General features: G+C 44.2%; 1 protein-coding gene across 1 annotated transcript in view; it reads left to right on the top strand.

The window, feature by feature from the left end:
• Nucleotides 1-23,399, top strand: part of wdr18 (WD repeat domain 18) — a 241,870-nt gene that overhangs the window by 112,169 nt on the left and 106,302 nt on the right. The window contains exon 5 of the mRNA XM_038777006.1: nt 574-717. Within this exon, the coding sequence (XP_038632934.1) occupies nt 574-717 (144 nt within the window). The remainder of the gene's footprint in view (nt 1-573; nt 718-23,399) is intronic.

Raw genomic sequence — 23,399 nt, 5'->3', positions numbered from 1 at the left:
GTAGGCACCTGCCTCCAGAGGGCCCAAGGCCCAGTAGAAGGAGTGGTATTGATAGGCACTTTATGGTACCACTGCTGTTGGAAACAGCTATGCTTTCTGCCTTCTGCTTCTACCTATACAAGCCAACTAAGCAATTGTGCGTTCACCAGTCTACATGGCATAACCCAACCACTGAAGAATGTATGTTGGCCTAAAGTAATCAAAGAGCGAGAGTTTGCAAGCATGCATGTACTGCATTTGAATTTACTGCATTATATAAACAGCAGCTAGGCCCTGAAGTAATGCTGCAGAACCAAATCTTCAGCTCATTCCAGAATATGAATGCAGCATTACATTTCTGCTTTGGTTGTTTTGAGAAATTCTAGCTGATTTCCAGTTTTTATGATAACAATCCAGTAATCTAGCTCTTTGGTTGAGATTAAATCTTCCCATCCTTGCTTCCCCTCCCATCCTTTTCTATCTCCCTTCCTCTCAGATCGTTAGAAACTTTCTGATGCTCAATTATTCCATCATTAATGTTGATTTTTTTTTTCTCTTTCTCCCCCCCCACCCGCCACACACTGACCAACCAAGCTTTGGGAACTATCCTGTGGGGAGCTGCTGATGTCTGTGCTGTTTGACGTTGGAATCATGTCTGTCACCCTTGATCCTTGTGAATATTACCTGTTCTGTGGAGGAAATGACGGATCCATATTTCATGTCAACCTGTTTACTGAGGTGAGTAGGGCCTATTTACTTGTAGGTGATTTGCTAAATACTGGAACTTTTAAGTTTCTACACAACATTCTCAGCAGAAATATAGTCTTGTATATAAGGTCCCATGTTTCTCCCAGCTTCTTCAGGATGTCTTCTTGCACCATCAGCATACATCTTCCATTGTCCTTTCAGAAAACCCTTCACTTAATCTTCTAAGCGTAATTGACTGGGCTTTGAGTAGCATGGAACTCTCTGGTGACTCCTTAGTCTTTATCTCCAAAAGTCTCGTCTCTTCAAACGGGAATCTGTCTTCTTCAGTACTCTGCTTGTGGTAAATGGAAAAACAGTCATTTTCCTCTGCTTGCGAAAATTCCACCTGTTTTTGTTTGTCTTCCCCAAATCTGTCTGACTGACTCTTGTGATCTGCACACAGCAAGGCCAGTTGCCTCTTCTTTTGTGTCTAAAACTTGCATCTTACTTTCAAAGAACAATACAGCACAGGACCAGGCCCTTCGGCCCTCCCAAGCCTGCGCCGACCATGGTACATGCCTAAATTAAAACCGTATGCACTTGCGGAGTCCATATCCTTCCATTCTCTCCCTATTCATATATTTGTGTGGATGCTCCTTAGATGCCGCTATTGTACCTGCTCCCACCACTTCCCCAGGCAGCACTTTCCATATATTTAACACCCTCTGTGTAAAAAAAAAAAAAAAACTTGCCACGCACATCTGTTCTTAAACTTTTCCCCACGCTCTTTAAACCTATGTCCCCATAGGTTTAATGGGGTTTGATCTCCTACCCCAGGAAAAAGCATCAGATTATCCACTCTGTCCATGCCACTCATAATGTTGTAGACCTCTATTAGGTCACCTCTCAACCTCCGTCGTTCCAGTGAGAACAGACCGAGTTTATCTAACCTCTCCTCATAGCTAATACCCTCCATACCAGGCAATATCCGCTTCCGTACCCTCTCCAAAGCATCCACATCCTTCTGGTAGTGTTGCAACCAGAATTGTACACAATATTCCAAATTAGGCCGAACTAAGGTCCTGTACAGCTGCAACATGACTTATCAATTTTTATATTCAATGCCCCGATCGATGAAGGCCAGCATGCTGTATGCCTTCTTGACCACCTTATCCACATGCGTTGCCACTTTCAATGATCGGTGGACATGCACGCCCAGATCTCTCTGCCTGTCCGTACTCGCAAGAGTTTTACCATTTATTGTGTCATTCCTCCATGCATTGGACCTTCCAAAGTGCATTACCTCACACTTGTCCGGATTAAACTCCATCTGTCATTTCTCCGCCCAAGACTCAAACCAGTTTATATCCTTCTGTATCCTCTGACGATCCTCTTCACTATCCACAACTCCATCAATTTTTGTGTCGTCTGCGAACTTACTAATCAGACCAGCTACATTTTCTTCCAAATCATTAATAAACACCACGAACAACATTTGCTTTTGACCGGAACCTCTGTGCCATGTCAACCAGTTTGCATAGGCATGGCTCTGGGAAGATTTCAACATGATTACCATTCCTCTTTCCAGGATATTCTGCCTTACTTTAAATTTAAAGCAGCAGTTTAAAACATAACCATCTCTTGGTTGTAACAGTCCAGATGCCTGAGGTGACCATTCGCAACTGCAGCAGATATGTTGCCATATTCTGCCATCTATAAGAAGGTCTCGACATGATTGCAGTTAAAAGAAGGTCTATGATTGTTTTGATCAGACTGTTTCTTTCTCCTTCACCACTCGTGCTGTGGCACAGTTCCATAGGTTTGCAACGGACCATCCCTCATGTTTCAGCATGTGCTGGCGGGATATTCGGTTGTGGGCAGGGTAGAAGCAATGACGCCTGAAATTAATTCTGTCCTTCCCCAAAAGCCTCCATGTAGCAATGATGTTTCCACATGCATGGAGTCTAAAACAAGGGTCATAAATATAATGCTGTCATTATCCAATCCAAAAGGAATACAAGAGAAGCTTCTTTACTCAGGGAGCGGTTCGAATGAGGAATCTGCTACACTAGGAGTAGTTGAGATGGCATTTATGGGGAACCTAGATAAACATTAAGATAGAAAGGCATAGAAGATATACTGATTGGGTTAGATGAAGTAGGATGGGGCGAGACTTATGTGGAGCATGGACACTGGGAGAACTAGTTGGGCTGAGTAAAGTATTTTCTCTGAATGATGTGTGAATTCCAATAGTTGTTGGATGCGGATTAGGAAATGGAACTCCAGGTTTTATTCTCCCCACATCATTTCCCAAATGCCGGTGGAACGAGGACAATTGGAGGTTTATGCTGCTTCCTTGACTGAGAATACCTAATAGCACAAATTGGGAATTACTCTGCTCCCTTCTGGCCCATTTGACTAAGTTCTATTATGGTTAGTGCAGTTATTCACTGAATCACCAAGGAGTTGAGTAATTGAAGCCATTGATTGCCATTTCTATTACATAAGCCTTGAAGATGAGTTAAATCATTCTAAAGATGTGGAGCATCCGTTTAATTTATATTCAAACTTCTAGACAGCTGTGCTCTATGCACTTCCCATTGCAACTTTAAGTCATATTGTGAGTAAATTAGGTATTTTGTGTGCAATGAAGTGCTTCTTTCTTGTGTAGGAGATGACGGGAAAAGCTTTTACATATGTTTAATCTAGAGACAGTGGAGTAGAAAGGACACTGAAAATGTTTGAATGACTGGAATTGCACACTTTTGACAAGATACAAGAAGACTTGTATGTTTAAATGTCAATTTATATGTTTTGTGCCGATCCTTCATTTCTAAGCTATGAGGAGTTATTCATCATAGACCTTGCACTGAAATTTCTTGTGAATTAGGGCATTTCTTAAAGAAGAAACAATTCAAATGTAACGGTTAGGTTTAATCTATTTCTGTTGTAAATGGAGAACGCCTTGGTGAATCAGGAACATCATCTTCCATTGTGGTTGAAAATTTAAGACTTGATAAATTCTGACACTTTTAACCTTGGTCGCTGCCAGCCGCCCGCTGCGACTGCTACTTTAAAATGTTTGGATGAATGATTTATTTCTCGCCCCAGTGTAGTTACCTGTCAAGCTGTGCCCATGGCACCAGAATGAAACAGAGCAGCGAACCATGGAGATTGTAAATGAGACCCCTCTGCTGCCAGCTCTAGTTCTTTTACTAATTTACAACTGACCAAAATCACGAGGATAAGTTGGTAGATCAGTGCAAATTAATATAATCCAACCTGGCAGGTAATTTTGGTCAACCAATTTCAGTAGGGTGTGTTCCAGTTTCAGATGCATAAGAGAAGAAATTTCTTCAGGTGTATATGAGAAGGAAGGAGCTTCTAACCTGAAATCTCAACACTCTGCGTGGTTTCAAGCAGGCAGTAGAGTTGCTATTTCTATTTGTTAGAACATGCAAATGTTGCCTTCACCTGTATGTGATTAAGAGAAAGAAAACACAATGCTCTGAAATTCGTTCTGCTAGAGAAATGAAGAAAAGTACATTTGGGGGGAAACACTTTTCTGTATATCCTGATCATGCTGTGTTAATATTTCAAAGCACTTCACACAATGAATTACTTGGGTACAGTGGCTTTTGGCATGAAAGCAAACAGCAGCAATTCTTTGCCAATAATACTCCACGTGCAGCAACTAGGACAAAATTACAAGCTGATCTAATTTTAGTAGTATTAAGTGAGGAAGGGCTGTTGGCCAGGACTGACAATTCACTGCTCCTCAAATATTGACAAAGCCTTTCATATCCATCTGAACAGTTTTGTGTCCTATTGAAGAATCACAGCAATGTTGGAACATTCCCCTGTTCTGCACTGGAGTGCCCATGTAGATTAAGTTCTCAAGATCTGAAGTGGACCCACACAATTTCAATTAAGATATAAGCACTTTGATCAACCAGTATATTTTAATCATGCTGCTTAAATATTTACGATTGCATGTTTTTGTATTAAATGCCCCTTGTGCCGGGAGTTGTTTTCGCAGAGAGGAGTCTGCACTATATTGAATCTGGTAGGAAAGTATCAGTCCCTGAGACATTTTATAGAACCATGGAATGGTTCCATCACAGAAGGAAGACACTTGATCTATCAAGCCTGTGCTTGATAGAGCTGAAGAGACCATATTATGGCTAACTAGCATAATCTGTTAAGCCACTGAGTTTCCAAAAGCACAAACACACTTTTCAATCTGCAAAGCTGATTAAAACAGGGTGATTGCTACCCAGCCTCTCATTTCAAGGACGTTGACACTCCTTATGAGACGCTTATACAGTCACCCTGAGCTAACTTTGATGAGGCATCAAACCTGCAAGTTTTCATCTCTGGCTGGCTGAGGAATTTCAATTTTGAGGTGCTCATTTAGCACCGGTGGCTTTCGGAATTTAATTCACACGTGCCTTCATTAGGCTGTTGCTTGGATGCAGATCCACCATTTCGTTTTGCTTATTTCCCTGAAGCAGATTCTTTGCTGGATTTGCTTCTGCTTTTTTTAACCTGTCAGTATCCCTTTTGGGTTCAGGAAATAATCTGCAATGCGGTCTGATGTTTTCCTAGATTTATTTTCACGTTAAGTCACAGTGAGGCACTAAGTGCATGGGATAGTTATGTGCTTAGGTTACAATCAATGCAAAACTGACATATTTTCACTGTGCATTAGAACTCTTTGCAAGGCCAGCTTTGCATTATTTCAAATTCTGCCGATGGAAACAAGCCACTTAGTTAAAGTAGGTGGACATGTGCATAGAACAACTATAACAAATCAATTGTCTTTTTCTGGCACATTTTCACAAGTGTGCTGGCCAAGAATTGGGGAACTCCCCAACATTTGACTAAGTTGATTTTTGAGTTGTTTATCAATGGTGGTGAGGTGGCTTTCAGCACTGTTTTTTTCACTTCTGAAGCGAAATTGGAATGTATCCCAGACTGGTGGCTCAAAGCACTTTGCAGTGCTGGCTATATCGGTCCAAGTGTTATCAATATTAGACAGCCTTATCTAGTCCCCACAGTACAAGTCCATTGCACAAAAGTAAGACCATTAAAAAGGCTTTTGAATAAAGCCAAAAATTAAAGCTTATAATTTTAACTGTCTATCACACATTAACATGCAATTTAAGTGGAGAATAAAAACAGATTTATTAAAATATTTTCAAAAAGTCTTTGCAAAAATGAAATCAAATTTAAATGGCAAATTCGAAAATACAACTAATCCAAATTAAACACCGAAATTTGCATTGATTGGGGTAAGCTTTGTGAAACCATGGAAATGCACATGAATGGACAGTGCGGCTGGAATGTGCATTTGAAGATCTCATCTGGAGGCTCATTTTAATTGAGGGTCTCGAATCTCATCCGCATAAGACTGGAGAAAGTTTACTCGACTGATTCCTCGGATATGGGGTCTTAGCTTACGAGGGAAGTTTACCGTATGAGGTTGAGCCTGTATCCATTGGAGTTTAGAAGAATGATCTTATTGAAACATATAAGATACTGAGGGGACTTAATAGGGTGGATGCTGAAAGGATTTACCCTTGTGGGGAAAACTAGAATTAGGGAACGCTGTTTAAAAAAATAAGTAGTTTCCCATTTAAGATGGAGATGAGCGAATTTCTTTCTCAAAGTGGTGAGTCTGTGGGACTGTCTTCCCCATGGAGTGGGAGAGGCTGGGTTATCGAACATTTTGAAGTTAAGGGTATTCTGGACTAACAAGGAAGTCAGTCAAAGGCTATTGGGGGTAAGCAGGAAAGTGGAGTTGAGGCCGCAATCAGATCTGCCATGATCTTATTGAATGGCGGAGCAGGCTTGAGGTGCTGATTGGCCTACTCCGGCTCTTAATTCATATGTTTATTTGCGCGTGCTCGTACGAGAACTACAGATAACAATCAGACACCTGATGCAGCTTGCCAGTTGGAACCCAAGGGAAATGGACTTCCTCCAATGCCAAGCCAAGAAGGGAATGGAGTGTTGGGGGAGGCAGCGGGCTTGGGCCCACAGTGTTGCAGAGCCTTCCTAGCTGTACATAATCAGTAATTCGGTGGCAGTATTCTTACCTCTGAGTCAGAAGGTTGTGGGGTCAGGTCTGTCGGAAACGTTGCCTTTGGAATGAGGTGTTAGATTGAAATATTAGACTTAATGTACCTTCTCATCTGGATATGATGAACCAGCTGGACACCACCAATGAGACAGCGTCATGGTCACTTTTACTGCTCCCTATTGTTTATAGATTTCAAAAAAATTAAACTCAAATTCTCAAACTGTCATATCTTGTAGTAGGATTTGAATTTGTGTTCACTGAGTTACTCATCCAGAAACATATATATATTTCTTTCCTCTGTTCTAAAGATACTGACATGCTAAAGTATTGTTCCATGGTCAATGACAATACCTTACCCAAGTAGCCTGTTGTCTGAATGACGATAGTACTGGTGTGCCATATGACAATTGGAATACTACAACTGAATTTGGTCAGGTCTTCACCAGACACCCACAAATCTGTCTGGCTGTCCCTTACCCTCCCTTCCAGCTGGGCTTACCGGATAGTGCTGAGGGGTGGAAGCACTAAATCATTATTGTCTGCTGAGACTGAGGGCTGACTGGCAAACTTCAGAGCACCTGCTATTAATAACCCAGACCAGATAACATTGCTGAGCAGTAGCACACCATTGAGCCAATAAGCCAATCGGAAGCTTGAATAATAATTTACTCATTAGTAAAATATGAATTGTAAAGAACAGCTGTTGCGGTCCTCTTTGATTTTCTGAGGTGTGCTATTGGGAGTGCAAAATTCACGTTGAAAAAAAAATTTAAAAATTCATGACCGATATTTTGATGCTGCTTAAGACATCGAACAGAAGCAATTAAGTAAGATTGCTGATTATTAGGAAAACCATATCTTCACAAATTGGTTTCCCTTTTAAAATTTGGAAGTACATTGCATTATTTGGACACCTTTTTTTAATGAAAGGATCATAAGTTCACCTTTGGACTGGGAGCAACAATTCATTTACAAAGAAATCACCTGACCAGCATGATACTTGATGGGAAGAGCTGTTTGATTGTTTTGAAGTGTGATCACTTTAACTAATTGGGGGGGGGGGGGGGGGGGGGGGGGGGGGGGGGGGGGGGGGGGGGGGGTAAAATTGGGAAAAAAGGCAGCAGCTAGTGACTTACTGGAAAACATATGACGGAAACCAGCTTTTAAGTTTTGGACCTGTTGCTTTTGAACTCGGTCTTTGTGCGATAAGCTAAGATGAAAGGCTACCATAATTGACTCTCTATCTCCCTGCCTTGCCTGAAGTTTGTGTGTGGTTATCAACTTGTAGCCAGAGAATCCTCAAATAAGTGTAACTTGTGTTCATTTGGATACATGACAGACTGAGATGAGAAGAATTGATCCATCTCTATATGCTCCTCTAAGCTGTGAAGAATGTGGTAATTCCAGATATACTGTATTGTAGGTATGTGGAGCAGTCAGGGTTAAAAGCCGGGTTAGAGTGTGCTTGAGTGCTGCAGAAGTGTTTTAAAGAATCCTGGTTTGAAATGTTGGGGGCCAGGGGTCCAATTAAGGCATCGGAAAAGCTTAGGCTAATGCAGTTTTGTTTGGATTAAGGGAGGGGCATTCCCTGTGGAGTTCATTACATTTCTGCTTGATAAGACGGAGCCACGGTATCAAGCAGAGTACAGTTGTGAGTTAGATGGAGCTGTGAGCATAAGTCAAGATTTTGCTCCTACTGCAGTTCAGTTAAAAGATACGTCCGTAGACAAATTAGCAATGTGGCTGGAAAGGTGAGCTAAAAGAAGCTGAAAAGCCTCTTTTGAAGAAATACAGCCGCAAGTGGCTGTATGTTTCTGACAGGAGTCAGATCATTTCTTTGAAGCAGTATCAAGGCAGGGCAGCACAGTGGTTAGCACTGCTGCCTCGCAGCGCCAGGGACCCGGGTTCAGTTCCATCCTTGGGTGACTGTGAAGTTTGCACTTTCTTCTCGGTGCTCCGGTTTCCTCCCACCACAGTCCAAAAATTTGCAGATTAGGTGGGGTTATGCGGTTGCGGGGATAGGACGGGGGTGTGGGCCTGAGGGTGGGTGCAGACTCGATGGGCTAAATGGCCTCCTTCTGCACTGTAGGAATTCTGTGGTTCTTAAAGATTTCTCTTTCTCAAAGTTGAGTATTCAGCATCTCTGTAAAATAGGCATTCACAAGTGCTAATGGTATTGAAAGTTGACTGAGCGCTGAGATTTCTCTTTCTTGTTTGAGTGATAATAAAGATAGCAGTTAAGGGTCACTGTATTCACTGTTTGATTAGCATTGTTTAAGGGGTAATTGTAAGCTATTTTCTGTTGTGATGTTAAAGATATGTTAATACTATGTTAGTAATAAAGTTTGTTTTAATATACCACACCCCTATTTCTTCAAGTGATCATTCCTGGTGCGAGATGTCCTATCCTCGCAGTCTTGCAAAATGAAAATATTAGGGTTTCTATCCCGTATCCTAGCCTCTGTTGGGATCTGGTCCGGGATCATCATAATGCCAAAGCTTTGTTGGTGAGAATCTCCAAACATCGACCGGCACTGGATCTTCGCATGAGGGAGCTCCAGATTGACAGGATCAAACCTCTGAGAACTTTGTTCTTGTAAAGCTTTCTTTCCTAACTGCTGATCTCTGCAGAGACTGCTTGTGTGTCTTTTGTGAGTGCAGGAGAATTATTTTTTTTTAAAAATTGAGTGTATCCAATTCTTTTTTCCAATTAATGGGCAATTTAGCGTGGCCAACCCACCTACCCTGCACATCTTTGGATTGTGGGGTGAGACCCACACAGACACTGAGAGAATGTGCAAACTCCACATGGACAGTGACCGGGGTCGGATCAAACCTGGGTCCTCAGCGCCGTGAGGCAGCAGTGCTAACGACTGCGCCACCTTGCCGCCCAGGAGAATTGTTGAAAAGAGGTAGATAATTAAACTTCCTGATTACAATTGCGTGTTAACTAGTCTTGCAACTTGTTAAAAATAAGTTTAGTTTTCTAATAAGTCAATCGTTCTGAGTTTATAGATAGAAGCTTGCTTAAAGTCACTTTTATTCTGGTTACCTATAGCGAAGGTAAACAATAGCCATTTTGGGGAGTAAATTAAACTAATGGTACAACCGATTTAGTATTGGGGCTAGATAATACGTGCACTTCTCCAATTCTGGTCATCACGACATAGAAAAGAAAAGTCAGGAAAAATTCTCAGAAAAGAAAAGCCGGACTTTATGCAGATTCCAGCGCTTGGTGAGACTTGTCTTAAACAATACCATTTGTTAACTTCTAACTATTTGTTTGTTTTGAAACTTGCTGAGACAAAGCTGCCCAACATAGTTTGGACTTGATGGAGTAATGCCATGTTTTTATTGCATCCTGCTGATATCACAAGCTGAGAAAGGCCACTGGACAATCTTATTTTATTCATTCTGAAAGACTCTCCAGTTCCTCCATTAGTGCATCCAGCTGTTTTTCAAATGATTCCAGAATTTTTTAACATTTGGAATTTATTCCATGCTTTGGTCATTCTTAACCTGATGCCGGCCTTAGTTTGCTTGCTCATTCCTTGTTTGAACTTGTTCCTTTGGGCACTAACATGCGACCTGTTTTTGTCACAGTTTTGTTGATGGAAGTTCCTGGATATACCTTCTCAATTACTATTTAATATCTTATTTAACCTGAACAAGGTTACTCTCATTCATCTCCTTTCAAGGCTGAAAGCTCACATGTTTCTCTGAACCAGGTCCCAGAATTTCATGATTACAAGCAGGAACTCTAGTCAGCCAATTTAGCAGAGACCGGGAATCTCAAGTCAAATCTTCTGGTCAATATGGCTCAGTCACTGTAACTTTACAGCTGGAACATTGCAGAATTGTCTTCCTTCAGTTTTTCTTCCAATTAAAACGTTATCTGATGCAAATGTCAGACTTGTATTGTTGAGTGCAGTCAACTTTAGTTTGGTAAATAAGAATAGAAGGGTTATATGAATTTGAAAGGTCCAGGGATGTAGATTATGGATAAAATTAAGAGTAGGAAAGGAAGATAGCAAGTAGATAGAAGACTTTTTTTTAAAGCAATGGACAATTGAGTTGTGTAAATGGTTACCGGCAAAGGACTTTGAAGCAGAAATGAGTTTAAGAGGCAATTCAATATGTTTTTTGGAAAACTAGCATTGAGGATTATGGCCCAGTGAAAGGTCATTGACCTGAAATGTCAATTCCATTTCCCTGCACACGTGCTGCATGTCCTGATGAGTATTTTTAGCATTTTCTCTCTCTCCGGATTTCCGACAACTTCAGTACTTTGTTTTTGAATTGGAAAGAAGCGGGTTGTTAAGCCTTATAGACACCTTATATACCTAAACGTTCTTCTATTGTTATGATTTCAATTTTACATTCTGTTGAATTTACCTTTGGACACTTTCATATTAACTTCTGACATGTCTCTCCAGTCTTTGCCAAGTCTTTGTAGTCTTTAATGGCCTCTGCCCATTCATGAGCTTATTTTACCCTCTGTTCCATTACTTCTATGTCTTTTTTTTTGCTTTGCATGGTTTCCCCTTGTAATATTCTCTTGTGCTTTTTCTCCTTAATGAACAGTGATATTTTGTTCCTTATTGAAACCTTCACATCCTGCTATATATTCTACCATATGTTCATATGATCACTTTGGCCCCATCACTAATTGTACCGTAGTCTACATTCGACTGGTCCATTCTGCTTTTTCAAGCATCTCACATTGTTCCACCACTCTCAGCTACTTTAATATTCTCAATCTTGCAGCTCCTTTGCAGATCCACCAGAGTTTGTCACCAATAATTTGTTAAAGTTCTTCCCTCATCCTCTGCATTGAATGACTCCTCATCCTCAATGGTTTTAACCTCTATCTCAACTCAGCTTACCAGTTGCAATCTGGGGCTGGATGTTCTGGAATTCTTTCCCCAACCTTCTGTAACTCCACTTCCCTCTCCCTAAAATTCATCTCCTGGGCAGCACGGTGGCGCAGTGGGTTAGCCCTGCAGCCTCACGGCGCCGAGGTCCCAGGTTCGATCCCGGCTCTGGGTCACTGTCCGTGTGGAGTTTGCACATTCTCCCCGTGTTTGCGTGGGTTTTGCCCCCACAACCCAAAGATGTGCAGGCTAGGTGGATTGGCCACGCTAAATTGCCCCTTAATTGGAAAAAATGAATTGGGTGCTCTAAATGAAAAAAAAATCCCTCTCTTGCCAAACTTTTATTAATCCGTCCGAGATATATTTCTGTTTGTTTTTGTTTCCAATTTTGGCTGATTGTATCTCTGTAAAATGTCTTTGGGCTATTTCTCTGTGTTAAAGGCATTATATAAAGGCACATTGTTGCTGTATTGGGGTGAAGCAATTTCCAAATCTGTTCTTTTTAAGGGCATTTGTTGGGTCAGAAAGTGTGTTAAGTGCCTCAGTATTGGCTGGGTTTGGAAGGGGGAAAAACAATAATTTTCGCTCTAGACTGCAGGCCACTTTGGCTCCCAGTTGAGCAGTGCCTTGCCTGTTTTATCCCTGTAACCCCTCCAGCCCTGCAACCTGCAACCCTCCCTAGTATCTAAACCCTTCCAATTTTAATTTCTTATTCATCTCTGACTTTAATCATTACACAGTTGGTGGTCATGCCTTCAGCTATCTCGCAGTTAAGCTCTGGATTTCCCTCCTTAAACCTCTGTCTTTCTCTCTTCCTCCTCCTTTAAAACCTTCCTTAAACTCTGACCAATCTTCTGGTCACCTGCCCTCATTTTATATGGCTTGATGTCAAACTATATTTGATAATGTGCCCTGGGAGATTTTACTTAATTAAAGACACTATATAAATGACCGTTGTTGTTGATGATGATCACCTATTGAATTTACTACATTTTTTGCAAGTTGTTCTCCGTCACCATTGTCTGTCTCTCTCTCTCCCCCCCTCTCTCTCGCTCTCTGTCTCTCTCTCTCTCTCTCTCTCTCTCTCTCCCCCTCTCCCCCCCCCCCCCCCCCCCCCCCCACCCGCTTCCTCTCCCTCACTCTTCACACATTGCGCTAAAACTGAGAATTTAAAAATCTTGGTCTGAAACCCCCAACTAAGTTTACTGTTTTAGGCATCACAGAAGCAATATTGGAAGGTGTTAATGAGGAGAAAATTAAAATGATAATGGCATTGATAATTATTTATGCAGTTAATTGGTTTATATATACTGCCAGCTGAACTAATAATGAATCTGAGCTCCCATGTGTTTGATATGTCACGTTTCTCGGCACTTCATTTAAACCATACTCTGAGACTGAGCCAGATAGGAGGGCTAAGCCACTCTGATGAACTTGTTAAGCATCCATCATAACTGCATTGGCTTCACACCCTACCAATTTAACCTTCTGTATCTGAAGAATAAATAAATAAATCATCTGCAAACAAGACCCTTTATCTGAAGTGTGTGGCACATTATTAACAAAGATTTTTTTTGCATAGCCAGCAAAGTAAATTGGATATCTTTCAAAATAATAACTTAATTGCATTCTCGTTGTTGAAATGTGGACTGTTCGCACATTTCTTATTCTTTTTTAAAATAAATTTAGAGTACCCAATTATTTTTTGCAATTAAGGGGCAATTTAACGTGGCCAATCCACCGATCCTGCGCATCTTTGGGTTCTGGGGGTGATACCCATGGAGACACGGTGAGAATGTGCAAACTCCTCACTGACAGTGACCCAGGGCCGGGATTCAAACCTGGTACCTCGGTGCCGTGAGGCAGCAGTGCTAACCACTGTGCCACCATGCTGCCACACATTTCTTCTTCCACCTCATTCTTTCCCAGGGTCTCTTCATCTCCCCTCCGTGAATGGTAGCACAGTGGTAGTTTTACTCGATGGGTATGATTACTTGATAATCAAAAGGAAGAATGCTTTGGAGACCATGGCAACTGGTAGAATTTAAATTTAATTAATTAATAAATCTGATTGCAAGCCAGTCTCAGTACCTTTGCAATGAAACTAATATTCATAACATTCACCTGATTATTTTTTTTTGATAAAACAATTTTATTAAGACATTTTGGCACAATAAACAACAATAATATAAAACAGTGTGTAAAAAACAATCATTATAGTGCAAGAAACCCAGCTCCCCTCCCACATGGATCAGCCTAACTACCGCCCCCCCACCCCCGCTGACGATTAATTTTCCACGAAGAAGTCAATAGATGGTTGCCGCCTCCGGGTGAACCCACACGGTGACCCTCTCAAAGCGAACTTAATCTTCTCCAGACCAAGAAAGCTCGCCATATCAGATAGCCAGGCCTTCAGCTTTGGAGGTTTTGAGTCCCTCCATGCCAGCAGAATTCGTCACCGGCTACCAGGGAAACAAAGGCCAAAACATCAGCCTCTCTCTCCCCCTGGACTTCCGGGTCCTGCGAAACCCCAAAAATAGCCATCTCTGGACTCCTCAACACCCCTGTTTTCAGTACGAGGGACATGATATTCGTGAACCCCTGCCAGTATCCCCTGAGTTTTGGACATGCCCAAAACATGTGGACATGGTTCGCTGGCCCTCCTGAACATCGGCGCACCTGTCCTCCAATGCGAAAAATTTACTCATCCGGGCCACTGTCATGTGGGCCCGGTGGACGACGTTGAATCAGGCTGAGCCTGGCACATGTTGCGGTGGTGTTTACCCTACTCAACGCCTCCGCCCATAAGCCCTCTTCTATCTCACCTCCGAGTTCCTCTTCCCACTTAAGCTTCAGCTCCTCGGTCTGTGACTCCTCCGCTCCCATAAGCTCTTTATATATATATATATATATATATATCCGAGACCCTCCCCACCCCCACCCATCCACTGGACGCTACCCTGTCCTGGATCCCCCTGAATGGCACGTGTGGGAAGGATGGAATCTGTCTGCGTAGAAAGTCCCGCACCTGCAGGTACCTGAACTCATTCCCTCGCGTCAGCACAAATTTCTTCTCTAACGCCCTCATGCTCGGGAAGTTCCCTTCCAAGAATAAATCCCCATCCTCTCAATCCCCACCCTCCGCCATGCTCGGAACCCACCGTCCATGTTCCCTGGGGCAAATCGGTGATTGTCGCAGATTGGGGACCAGACCGATGCTCCCACTCTCCCCACGTGCCTTCTCCATTGGCCCCAGATCCGCAAAGTCGCCACCACTATGGGCTGGTGGAGTACCGTGCCGGCAGGAGCGGCAAGGGTGCCGTAACAAGGGCTGCCAAACTGGTCCCCCTGCATGAAGCGGCTTCCACCCGCCCCCAAACCAACCCCGCACCCACCATCCACTTCCTTACCATCGCTATGTTGCCGCCCAGTAGTAATTACTGAATTTTGGCAGCGCAGCCCCCCTTCCCCTCTGTTCCTCTCGAGCTACACCCGCGGGGACTTTCCCGCCCGCATAAATCCCATAATCATTTTATTAACCTTCTTGAAAAAAGACAATGGAATGAAAATGGGGAGACACTGGAAAACAAACAGGAATCTCGGGAGGATCGTCGTTTTACCCATTTGCATTCTCCCCGCTAGTGTCAGTAGAAGCACATCCCACTTCCAGAACTCAGCCCTCATTTGCTCCACCAACCGAGACAAGTTCAACTTGTGCTTACGGTCCCAGTCCCACGCCACCTGTATCCCAATGTATCTAAAACTGTCCCCTACTAACCTGAACGGCAGCCCCCTCAACCTACCATCCTGGCCCCACGCCTGGACGACAAACATCTCGCTTTTTGCCATGTTCAGTTTGTACCCTGAGAACCAGCCGAATTCCTTCAGGTTTCCCTGAACATGGATTTCATCCATCCCAGCCACTGGATCCGTAATGTATAAGAGCAGGTTGTCGGCATACAATGAAACTCTGTGGTTCCCCCCCCCCCCCCCCCCCCCCCCCGTACCAGCCCCTAAAAGCTCTTAGCGGCTCTATTGCTAACGCAAACAGCAGTGGGGAGAGGGTACACCCCTGCCTTGTCCCAAGGTACAGTCTGAAATAGTTAGATGTCATCCTGTTCGTCCTCGCCCTCTCCTCCGGCGCCTGGTACAACAGTCCGTCCCAATCGACAAAGCCCTCCCCGAACCCAAAACGTCCCAGCACCTCCCATAGATAGTCCCACTCAACCCGGTCGAAAGCCTTCTCGGCATCCATTGCCACAACTACCTCTACCTCCTTACTCCCCGGGGGCATCATAATCACATTCAGCAGCCGCCTTAGTTTGACCACCAGCTGCCTGCCCTTGACAAACCCGGTTTGATCTTCCATAATGACGTCTGGCACACCGTCCTCGATCCTAGCAGCCAAGAGCTTGGCCAGCATTTTAGCATCTCCATTGAGCAGAGAGATCGGCCTATAGGACCCACATGCCTCCGGGTCTTTGTCCCGTTTCAATATCAGGGAGATGGTGGCCTGTGACATCGTCGGGTGTAACATCCCTCTGTCTCTTGCCTCATTAAAAACCCTAGCCAGCACCAGCCCACTATCTCGGAGAACTTTTTTTCCCTGGCCGCCTCCCTCTTCCTCAGTTGCTGTGTCAGCATTCTACTGGTTTTCTCCCCGGCACCCCTCACCTTCCTAAGCTGCTCCACAGCCTTACCTGTGGACAACACCCCAAGCTCAGTCTGTAGCCTTCGTCGTTCCCTTAATAGCTCTGCCCTCAGGGCCTCCGCATATCTCCTGTCTGTCTGTCTGTAAGGTCTCCCTTACCAGCCGGTCCATTTCTGGCCCGTCCGTCCTACCCCTATGTGCTCTAATCGAGATCAGCTTCCCTCTCACCACTGGCTTCAGCGCCTCCCAAAGCACCGCAGCTGAGACTTCCCCTGTGTCATTGACCTGCAGGTAGTTTTGCATACATTTCCTCACCCTCTCACACAACCGCCTCGTCCGCCAACAAACCGACCTCCAGCCTCCATTGAGGGCGCTGAAAACTATCCTTGCAGACCTGCAGATCAACCCAGTGCGGAATATGGTCCGAAATAGCGATCGCCGAATATTTTACGTCCGTCACTCCCGCTAACAAATCCCTGCTCATGATGAAAAAATCAATTCGGGAATACACCGTAAGAATATGTGAATAGAACGAAAACTCCCTCCCTGTCAGCCAACTAGCCCTCCATGGATCAATTCCCCCCCCCCCCCCCATTTGCTCTATGAACCCCCTCAGTTCTTTCGCCATTGCCTGCATCTTACCCGTTCTTGAACACGACTGGTCTAGGCGGGATCAAGAACTGTGTTAAAATCCCCTCACATAATCAGCCTGTGCTAGTCCAGGTCACGTATCTTCCCCCAGCAGTCTCTTAATGAACTTCACATCATCCCAATTTGGGGCATATACATTGACAAAACTACCCTCATCCCCTCAAGCCTGCCACTCATCATGACAAATCTGCCTCCCCCCATCGTAAATTGTGCTGCCTGCCTCAAATTGCACCCATTTGTTGGCCAAAATTGCAGCCCCTCTGGTTTTAGTTGTCAGCCCCGAATGGAAAACCTGGCTAATCCAGCCCTTCCTTAATCTGACCTGGTCAGCTACTTTCAGATGAGTCTCCTGAAGCATTATCACATCCGTGACTTCAGATGCGCGAACACACGTGCCCTCTTTACCGGCCCTTTTAACCCTCTAACGTTCCAGGTGATCAGCCTGTTTGAGGGGCATGGTGCCTTCTCTCTCCCCCCCGCCGATCAGCCATCCCCTTTCTTGGGGCCGCCCCCAGCCCCTGTGTCGCACTTCCCCTGGCCCGCCTCCTGGCAGCCCCATCTCCGACCTCCTCCATGATCCCGCACCTAAGTCCCTCTCTCATCAGCAGAACAACTACCCCTCCCCCAGCAACAACTCCCTGTAACCTAACCCCCTGCCATAAACTAACTAAATACACTCTTCCCCCCCCCCCCCCCCCACCTTGCTTCCGTAGACCAGCTCACCCAGCTAGCCTGGTGGCTCTCAACTCTGGCGCCAACAAGTCTCCCTCTGACCTATCCCCCCACCCAACAACACCACTTCCCCAAACTAGCCATTCTCGAGCAATTGAAACAAACAAAACGAGAAACAAAGAGAACTCCAGCGCTGGTGCAAATCAAATAAAACAGAATAAGTAATAGGCACTTCCAAACCCCCCCCCCCCCCCCCCCATCCAAACACAAAAAGCCCCCAGAACCACATACCTTAACCTCCCTCTTTTATCCCAGGAGGGAAACAGAAAAACAAGGACGAGAAAAAGAAAAACACAAAGCACCAGAAAAATGTGAAAAAATCGCTCCGTGTCTTATTAACCCAAGTCCAAAAAGTCCTCAGTTCGGCACCAGCCCTCCTCTCTCGGCGAAGTCCATCGCATCCTCGGCTCCCCAAAGTAATGGTGCCGTCCCTCGTGTGTGACCCATAGGCGCGCTGGATACAGCAGCCCAAACTTCATCTGCTTCTTAAACAGAATCTCTTTGACTAGCCTGTAGCCTGCCCTCTTCTGGCCACCTCCACGCTCAGGTCCTGGTAGATGTGCAAGACACTGTTATTCCAGTGGCAGCTCCGCGTGCAATTGGCCCACTGTAACACCCGCTCCTTGTCCAGGAATCTGTGAAACCGGACCACCATCGCTCGGGGACGGGGGATGCTCAAGGCTGCCTCGCCAGCACCCTATGCGCCCTGTCCACCTCCACTGGGCTCGGGAAGACATAATTCCCCCAACAGATTTTGGAACATGTCCGCCACCTACGCTGCGGCATCCTCTCCATCGGCCCCCTCTGGGAGACCAACGATTCTCAAATTCTGCCGACGAGATCTATTTTCCAGGTCATCCACCTTTATCAGGAGCCTTTTCTGCTGGTCCTTCAGCCTCTCCACCTCGGCCTCTACCACCGTTTGGTGATCCTCCTGCTGCTCCAGCGCCTTTTCCAGCTTCTGGATTGTACGATGCTGGGCATCCAGCCTGTGCTCAAGGCGCTCGATAGACTTCTGAACCGGGTCTAAACTGTCCTGCTTCAAAGCAGTAAAGCCCTCTTGGATGACCTTCAACAGATGCTCCATTGTTGGTGGGCTGTCTGCACCGGGGTCCGGCATCGGCCATATTGTCCTCAGCAGCAGCTTCTACACTGCCCTTGTTTTCCCACTTCTTCAACTATTTGCGATTCTTTCTGCTTCTTAATTCCATAAACCTGTATCTGGAGTCAGTGCCCGAGTGCGTATGCCTTCCGAACTAGCACTCTAAGGTACAAAAAAGTCGGGGGAAAAGGTCCAAAAGTCCGACCGGAACGAGAGCTATCAAATGTGCGACTGACTCCTCCATAGCCGCCACCGGAAGTATAACATTCACCTGATTAACTAATGTTCTTTGGGGAAGGAAATCTGCCCTTATCATTATGGCTTATTTATGACTCATGACCAACAGCAATCTCGTTGACTCTTAACTGGTCTCTGAAACGGTCTCACAATGCTCTCAGTTGTATTAAACCTCTTGTTATTGGCCAGGGTTTCGAGAACCCCAAAGTGTGTCATGGAGTTCACCTGACCCCCATCTTTTAATAGATTGTGGTATGGGGAGCACATGGCCCACTCGACAGGTATGGTGCAAACAGAGCTTTACAGTACTTTTAAATTAAAACAATGTTTATTCTATGATCTCAAGTTAACCTTTTTTAAAACATACAGTGAGCAACTTAGCAACCATTAATTCAAATACAACCCCCAAAGAATACAACACTAAGTAATCCGTAAGCTGTCCTTTTAACATCCAGAAGACTTAAGAAACCCCTTTTAACAGAAGCACATTAGATTTACATTCACTGCTGAGAACATTTATAATTCTAAATTCACCAAATGATCAAGAGATAGTCTTTTCATGGCAGAGAGATCAACAGTACACCTGCTCTGTCTGGCTTCCGCTCCAACACTGAAAACAAACTAAAACACACCCTGCAGCAAACAGCCTAAAACGAAAGTAAAAAGCTGACAGACACCCCAGCTCCACCTACTCTCTGACATTATTGCAGTGGTAAACACCCATTTCTTAAAGGTACTCTCATTACAGATATTTATATACACACCCATTTATAAACACCCATTCTTAAAGGTACTCTCCCATGACACTCTGCAGAAAAGAAGTTTGAGAGTAAAACTTGACATTGACCTAGGCATCGGAAACGACAAAAACGCACCTTGTCCAGATTAACTTGGAAAGTTCTCATCAACATCTGAAGTTTTGTACCAAAATTAGAACGGCTATCCCATAGACAACTCAAGCAAAAGTCTGACATAGTTATACTGACCAAATCACACTTTATAGCCAATGTACCATGTCTCCTATGATCATCACTCTTAGATATGTGCTGTCCCGTCAGAAGGGAAGACCCTTTTTTTAAAAAAAAGTACCCAATTATCTTTTTTTCAATTCCGGGGCAATTTAACGTGGCCAATCCACCGAACTTGCACATCTTTGGGTTGTGGGGGTGAAACCCACACAGGCACGGGGATAATGTGCAACCTCCACACGGACAGAGATCCAGGCCGGGATTTGAACCCGGGTCCTCAGCGCCAGAGTCCCAGTGCTAACGAATGGCACATGCCGCCCTCAGTACTCCATGTTAAACACCACTTGGAAGAGGCTTGAGATTATCAAGGGTGCAAAGTACACATTGGGTAGGGGACTTCGATATCCATCACCATCTGAACTGTTTGAGTCTGAAGGGCATATCTTCCAGACTGAGTCTGCGGCAGGTGCCGAGAGAACCAAAGAGGGAAAACCTGCTTGATCTCATCTTTGCTGATCTACCTGTTGCCGATGCAATATCCATGACCGTATTGCTAGAAATAACCACCCCATAGACAGAAACCTCTCCCTTTGATGGTAAGTGAACTAGTATTGATTGCAATGCTTCAGTTGCAGTCTAAATGCTGCCAGTGTGCCTCTGTCCTTGTGTTTATTCCCCTGTGGATGTCCCTGTCCCTTTGATACATGAAAAAAAAATTGGTTTTATCTTCAGTTCTGAAAAGTGTTGGCTGTAGGTTTGGGATTCATAGCTGGGAGCCCCCTGCCCTGACTCCAGGGTGAATTGACAATACACAAGTGGTTGTTTGCCTGCACTGCATTGAAATTGGAATCTGCATGATGTCTGTAAATGCAGTACAATTCATTTGGTTTATCTGACTATAATGGGTCCCATGTTCGTCGTTCTATGTTTTTTGTATTTGTTGAATAGTGCAGTATCTTAATTGCTGCATACTGTTAAATAATTTCTACAATTATTATTTTATTTAGACTAGCTCAAATTGTTTAGAAATTAGGATGTGGATCTCCAGCAATCTGTCTATATTTGCAGGGGGTCTCCCAGAGTGTGTGTCAATACCCGGAGAGATCCACCCAGGACAGTGTAAGTGCTTGTGTGGAGTCCCCCACCTAAAACAGTTAAAACATCCATAAATCAGAAAATTTCGCTTGGGTAGTTTTCTTTTACTGGTTTCCTGGGGTAAGAGTTTTAAGAGATATATTTGAGTTTAGATCAGTAAGTGATTAAATTTCACTCATGGGGATTGTGCACAGTGAAATGAAAAATCAACCTGACCTCAGCGGCAGCTTAAAAGTTGAATTTTTTTAGCTCCAAATTCAACTAAATGGGATTGCAAAAGACCGATGCTTCAGACATTATGGACGTATGAGCTGTTTACAGGTTGCATCAGGCTAATCCATTCTGTAGAAAAACAATTGCACTTGTGGTGGGCAGTGCATGAAACTTGATAAAGATAGGTGAAGATTTTCTGATGTTGGAGATAATAACACTGTTCTAAGATCAACACTGTAAGAAGTCTTTCAACACCAGGTTAAAGTCCAACAGGTTTGTAGGTCCCGATTGAGGCCGTACTCATGAGTGCGGAACTTGGCTATAAGCTTCTGCTAACCTGGTGTTGTAAGACTTCTTACTGTGCTCACCCCAGTCCAATGCCGGCATCTCCATATCATGGCTAAAATCAACAGTGATTGGAGGACAAAGGGCAGCTTTAAGAATGAAATACAGAGTGTTTCTTGGGCTTCCTTAGATAGTGGAAGCAAAAATGATGATTGGTTAAGAACTTTAAGGGTTTCCTTAATGGACGCAGTAAGGTGTGCTGATTGATCATCTTTTCTATTTATCTTGCAATCTAAGACTGCATTCTGAGCTGGACCAGAAGCAGAAAATTTTGATTGTTCATGTTCACTACTTTGTGACCAGCTTTAAGCACGTTCTAGGGTTACGTGGCCTGTTCAGACAGGCAACAGTCTATAGTGATGGAGAAAGAAGGAAATCCTACGGTTGAATAAATTTAGGGCAGCACGGTAGCATTGTGGATAGCACAATCGCTTCACAGCTCCAGGGTCCCAGGTTCGATTCCGGCTTCGGTCACTGTCTGTGTCTGTGTCTGTCTGAACATCCTTCCCGTGTGTGCGTGGGTTTCCTCCGGGTGCTCCGGTTTCCTCCCATAGTCCAAAGATGTGCAGGTTAGGTGGGTTGGCCATGATAAATTACCCTTAGTGTCCAAAATTGCCCTTAGTGTTGGGTGGGGTTACTGGGTTATGGGGATAGGGTGGAGGTGTTAACCTTGGGTAGGGTGCTCTTTCCAGGAGCCAGTGCAGACTCGATGGGCCGAATGGCGGCCTCCTGCACTGTAAATTCTATGTATTCTATGAATGTAGTGCCTCACCTGGTAGAATCATACACACAGAAATATGTCGTTTAGCCAATTACCCTAGAGGCATCAGTCAATTTGAATATGTTTACCTTTTTTTTTATTCAAATGAACATTAAAATAAAAAAACAACTTTGTAATAGATGGAGTATAAGGCTAGTGCGAGCAAAGTACTTTGGGTTGCTCCTTTGTTCGTGGGATGTGAGTAACATTGGTAATGCAGCATTTATTGCCCATTCTTAGTTGTCCTGAGGTTATTAAATGGACTGGGTAGATATTGAAGCACAATTGCTTCACAGCTCCAGGGTTCCAGGTTCGATTCCAGCTTGGGTCACTGTCTGTGCGGAGTCTGCACGTCCTCCCCGTGTCTGCGTGGGTTTCCTCCGGGTGCTCCGGTTTCCTCCCACAGTCCAAAGATGTGCAGGTTAGGTTGGCCATGATAAATTGTCCTTAGTGTCCAAAATTGCCCTTAGTGTTGGGTGGGGTTACTGGGTTATGGGGATAGGGTGGAGGTGTTGACCTTGGGTAGGGTGCTCTTTCCAAGAGCCGGTGCAGACTTGATGGGCCGAATGGCCTCCTTCTGCTCTGTAAATTCTATGATAATCTATGATATTCTTCCCTGGAGGACATTTGGGTTTTTATAGTGATCAGCAATGTGGTCCTTCTTTCTGCCACTGGTCCACAAATGATCTGATTATTAAATTCGATTTCACAGTTTTCAATGGTAGAAATTGGATTCTCAGCGTTAGGTTGCTGGACATTGTATCCATGTCACTTTTATGGATTGCTGTGATCTTGGAGCTGAAAGATTGGCAACAAAAAACAAATCTGGTTCTCAGTGTGAGTTATTGATACATTTTATTCAGTTACCCTCTGCCAGCAACATGAAGACAGTCTTGCAAGAAATTCATCAGCTGCTAATCTTCTTTCAATTATGCATGACTGTAAAACTAATTAAGTCGAAGCATGTTGATCCCTAAAAAGCCCATAATACCCACTCACATGAGACCCATTATGAAAGGA

This window comes from Scyliorhinus canicula, chromosome 18, assembly GCF_902713615.1.
Source record: "Scyliorhinus canicula chromosome 18, sScyCan1.1, whole genome shotgun sequence".
Classification (NCBI taxonomy): domain Eukaryota; kingdom Metazoa; phylum Chordata; class Chondrichthyes; order Carcharhiniformes; family Scyliorhinidae; genus Scyliorhinus; species Scyliorhinus canicula.
This window is presented reverse-complemented; position numbering and strand designations above follow the sequence as displayed.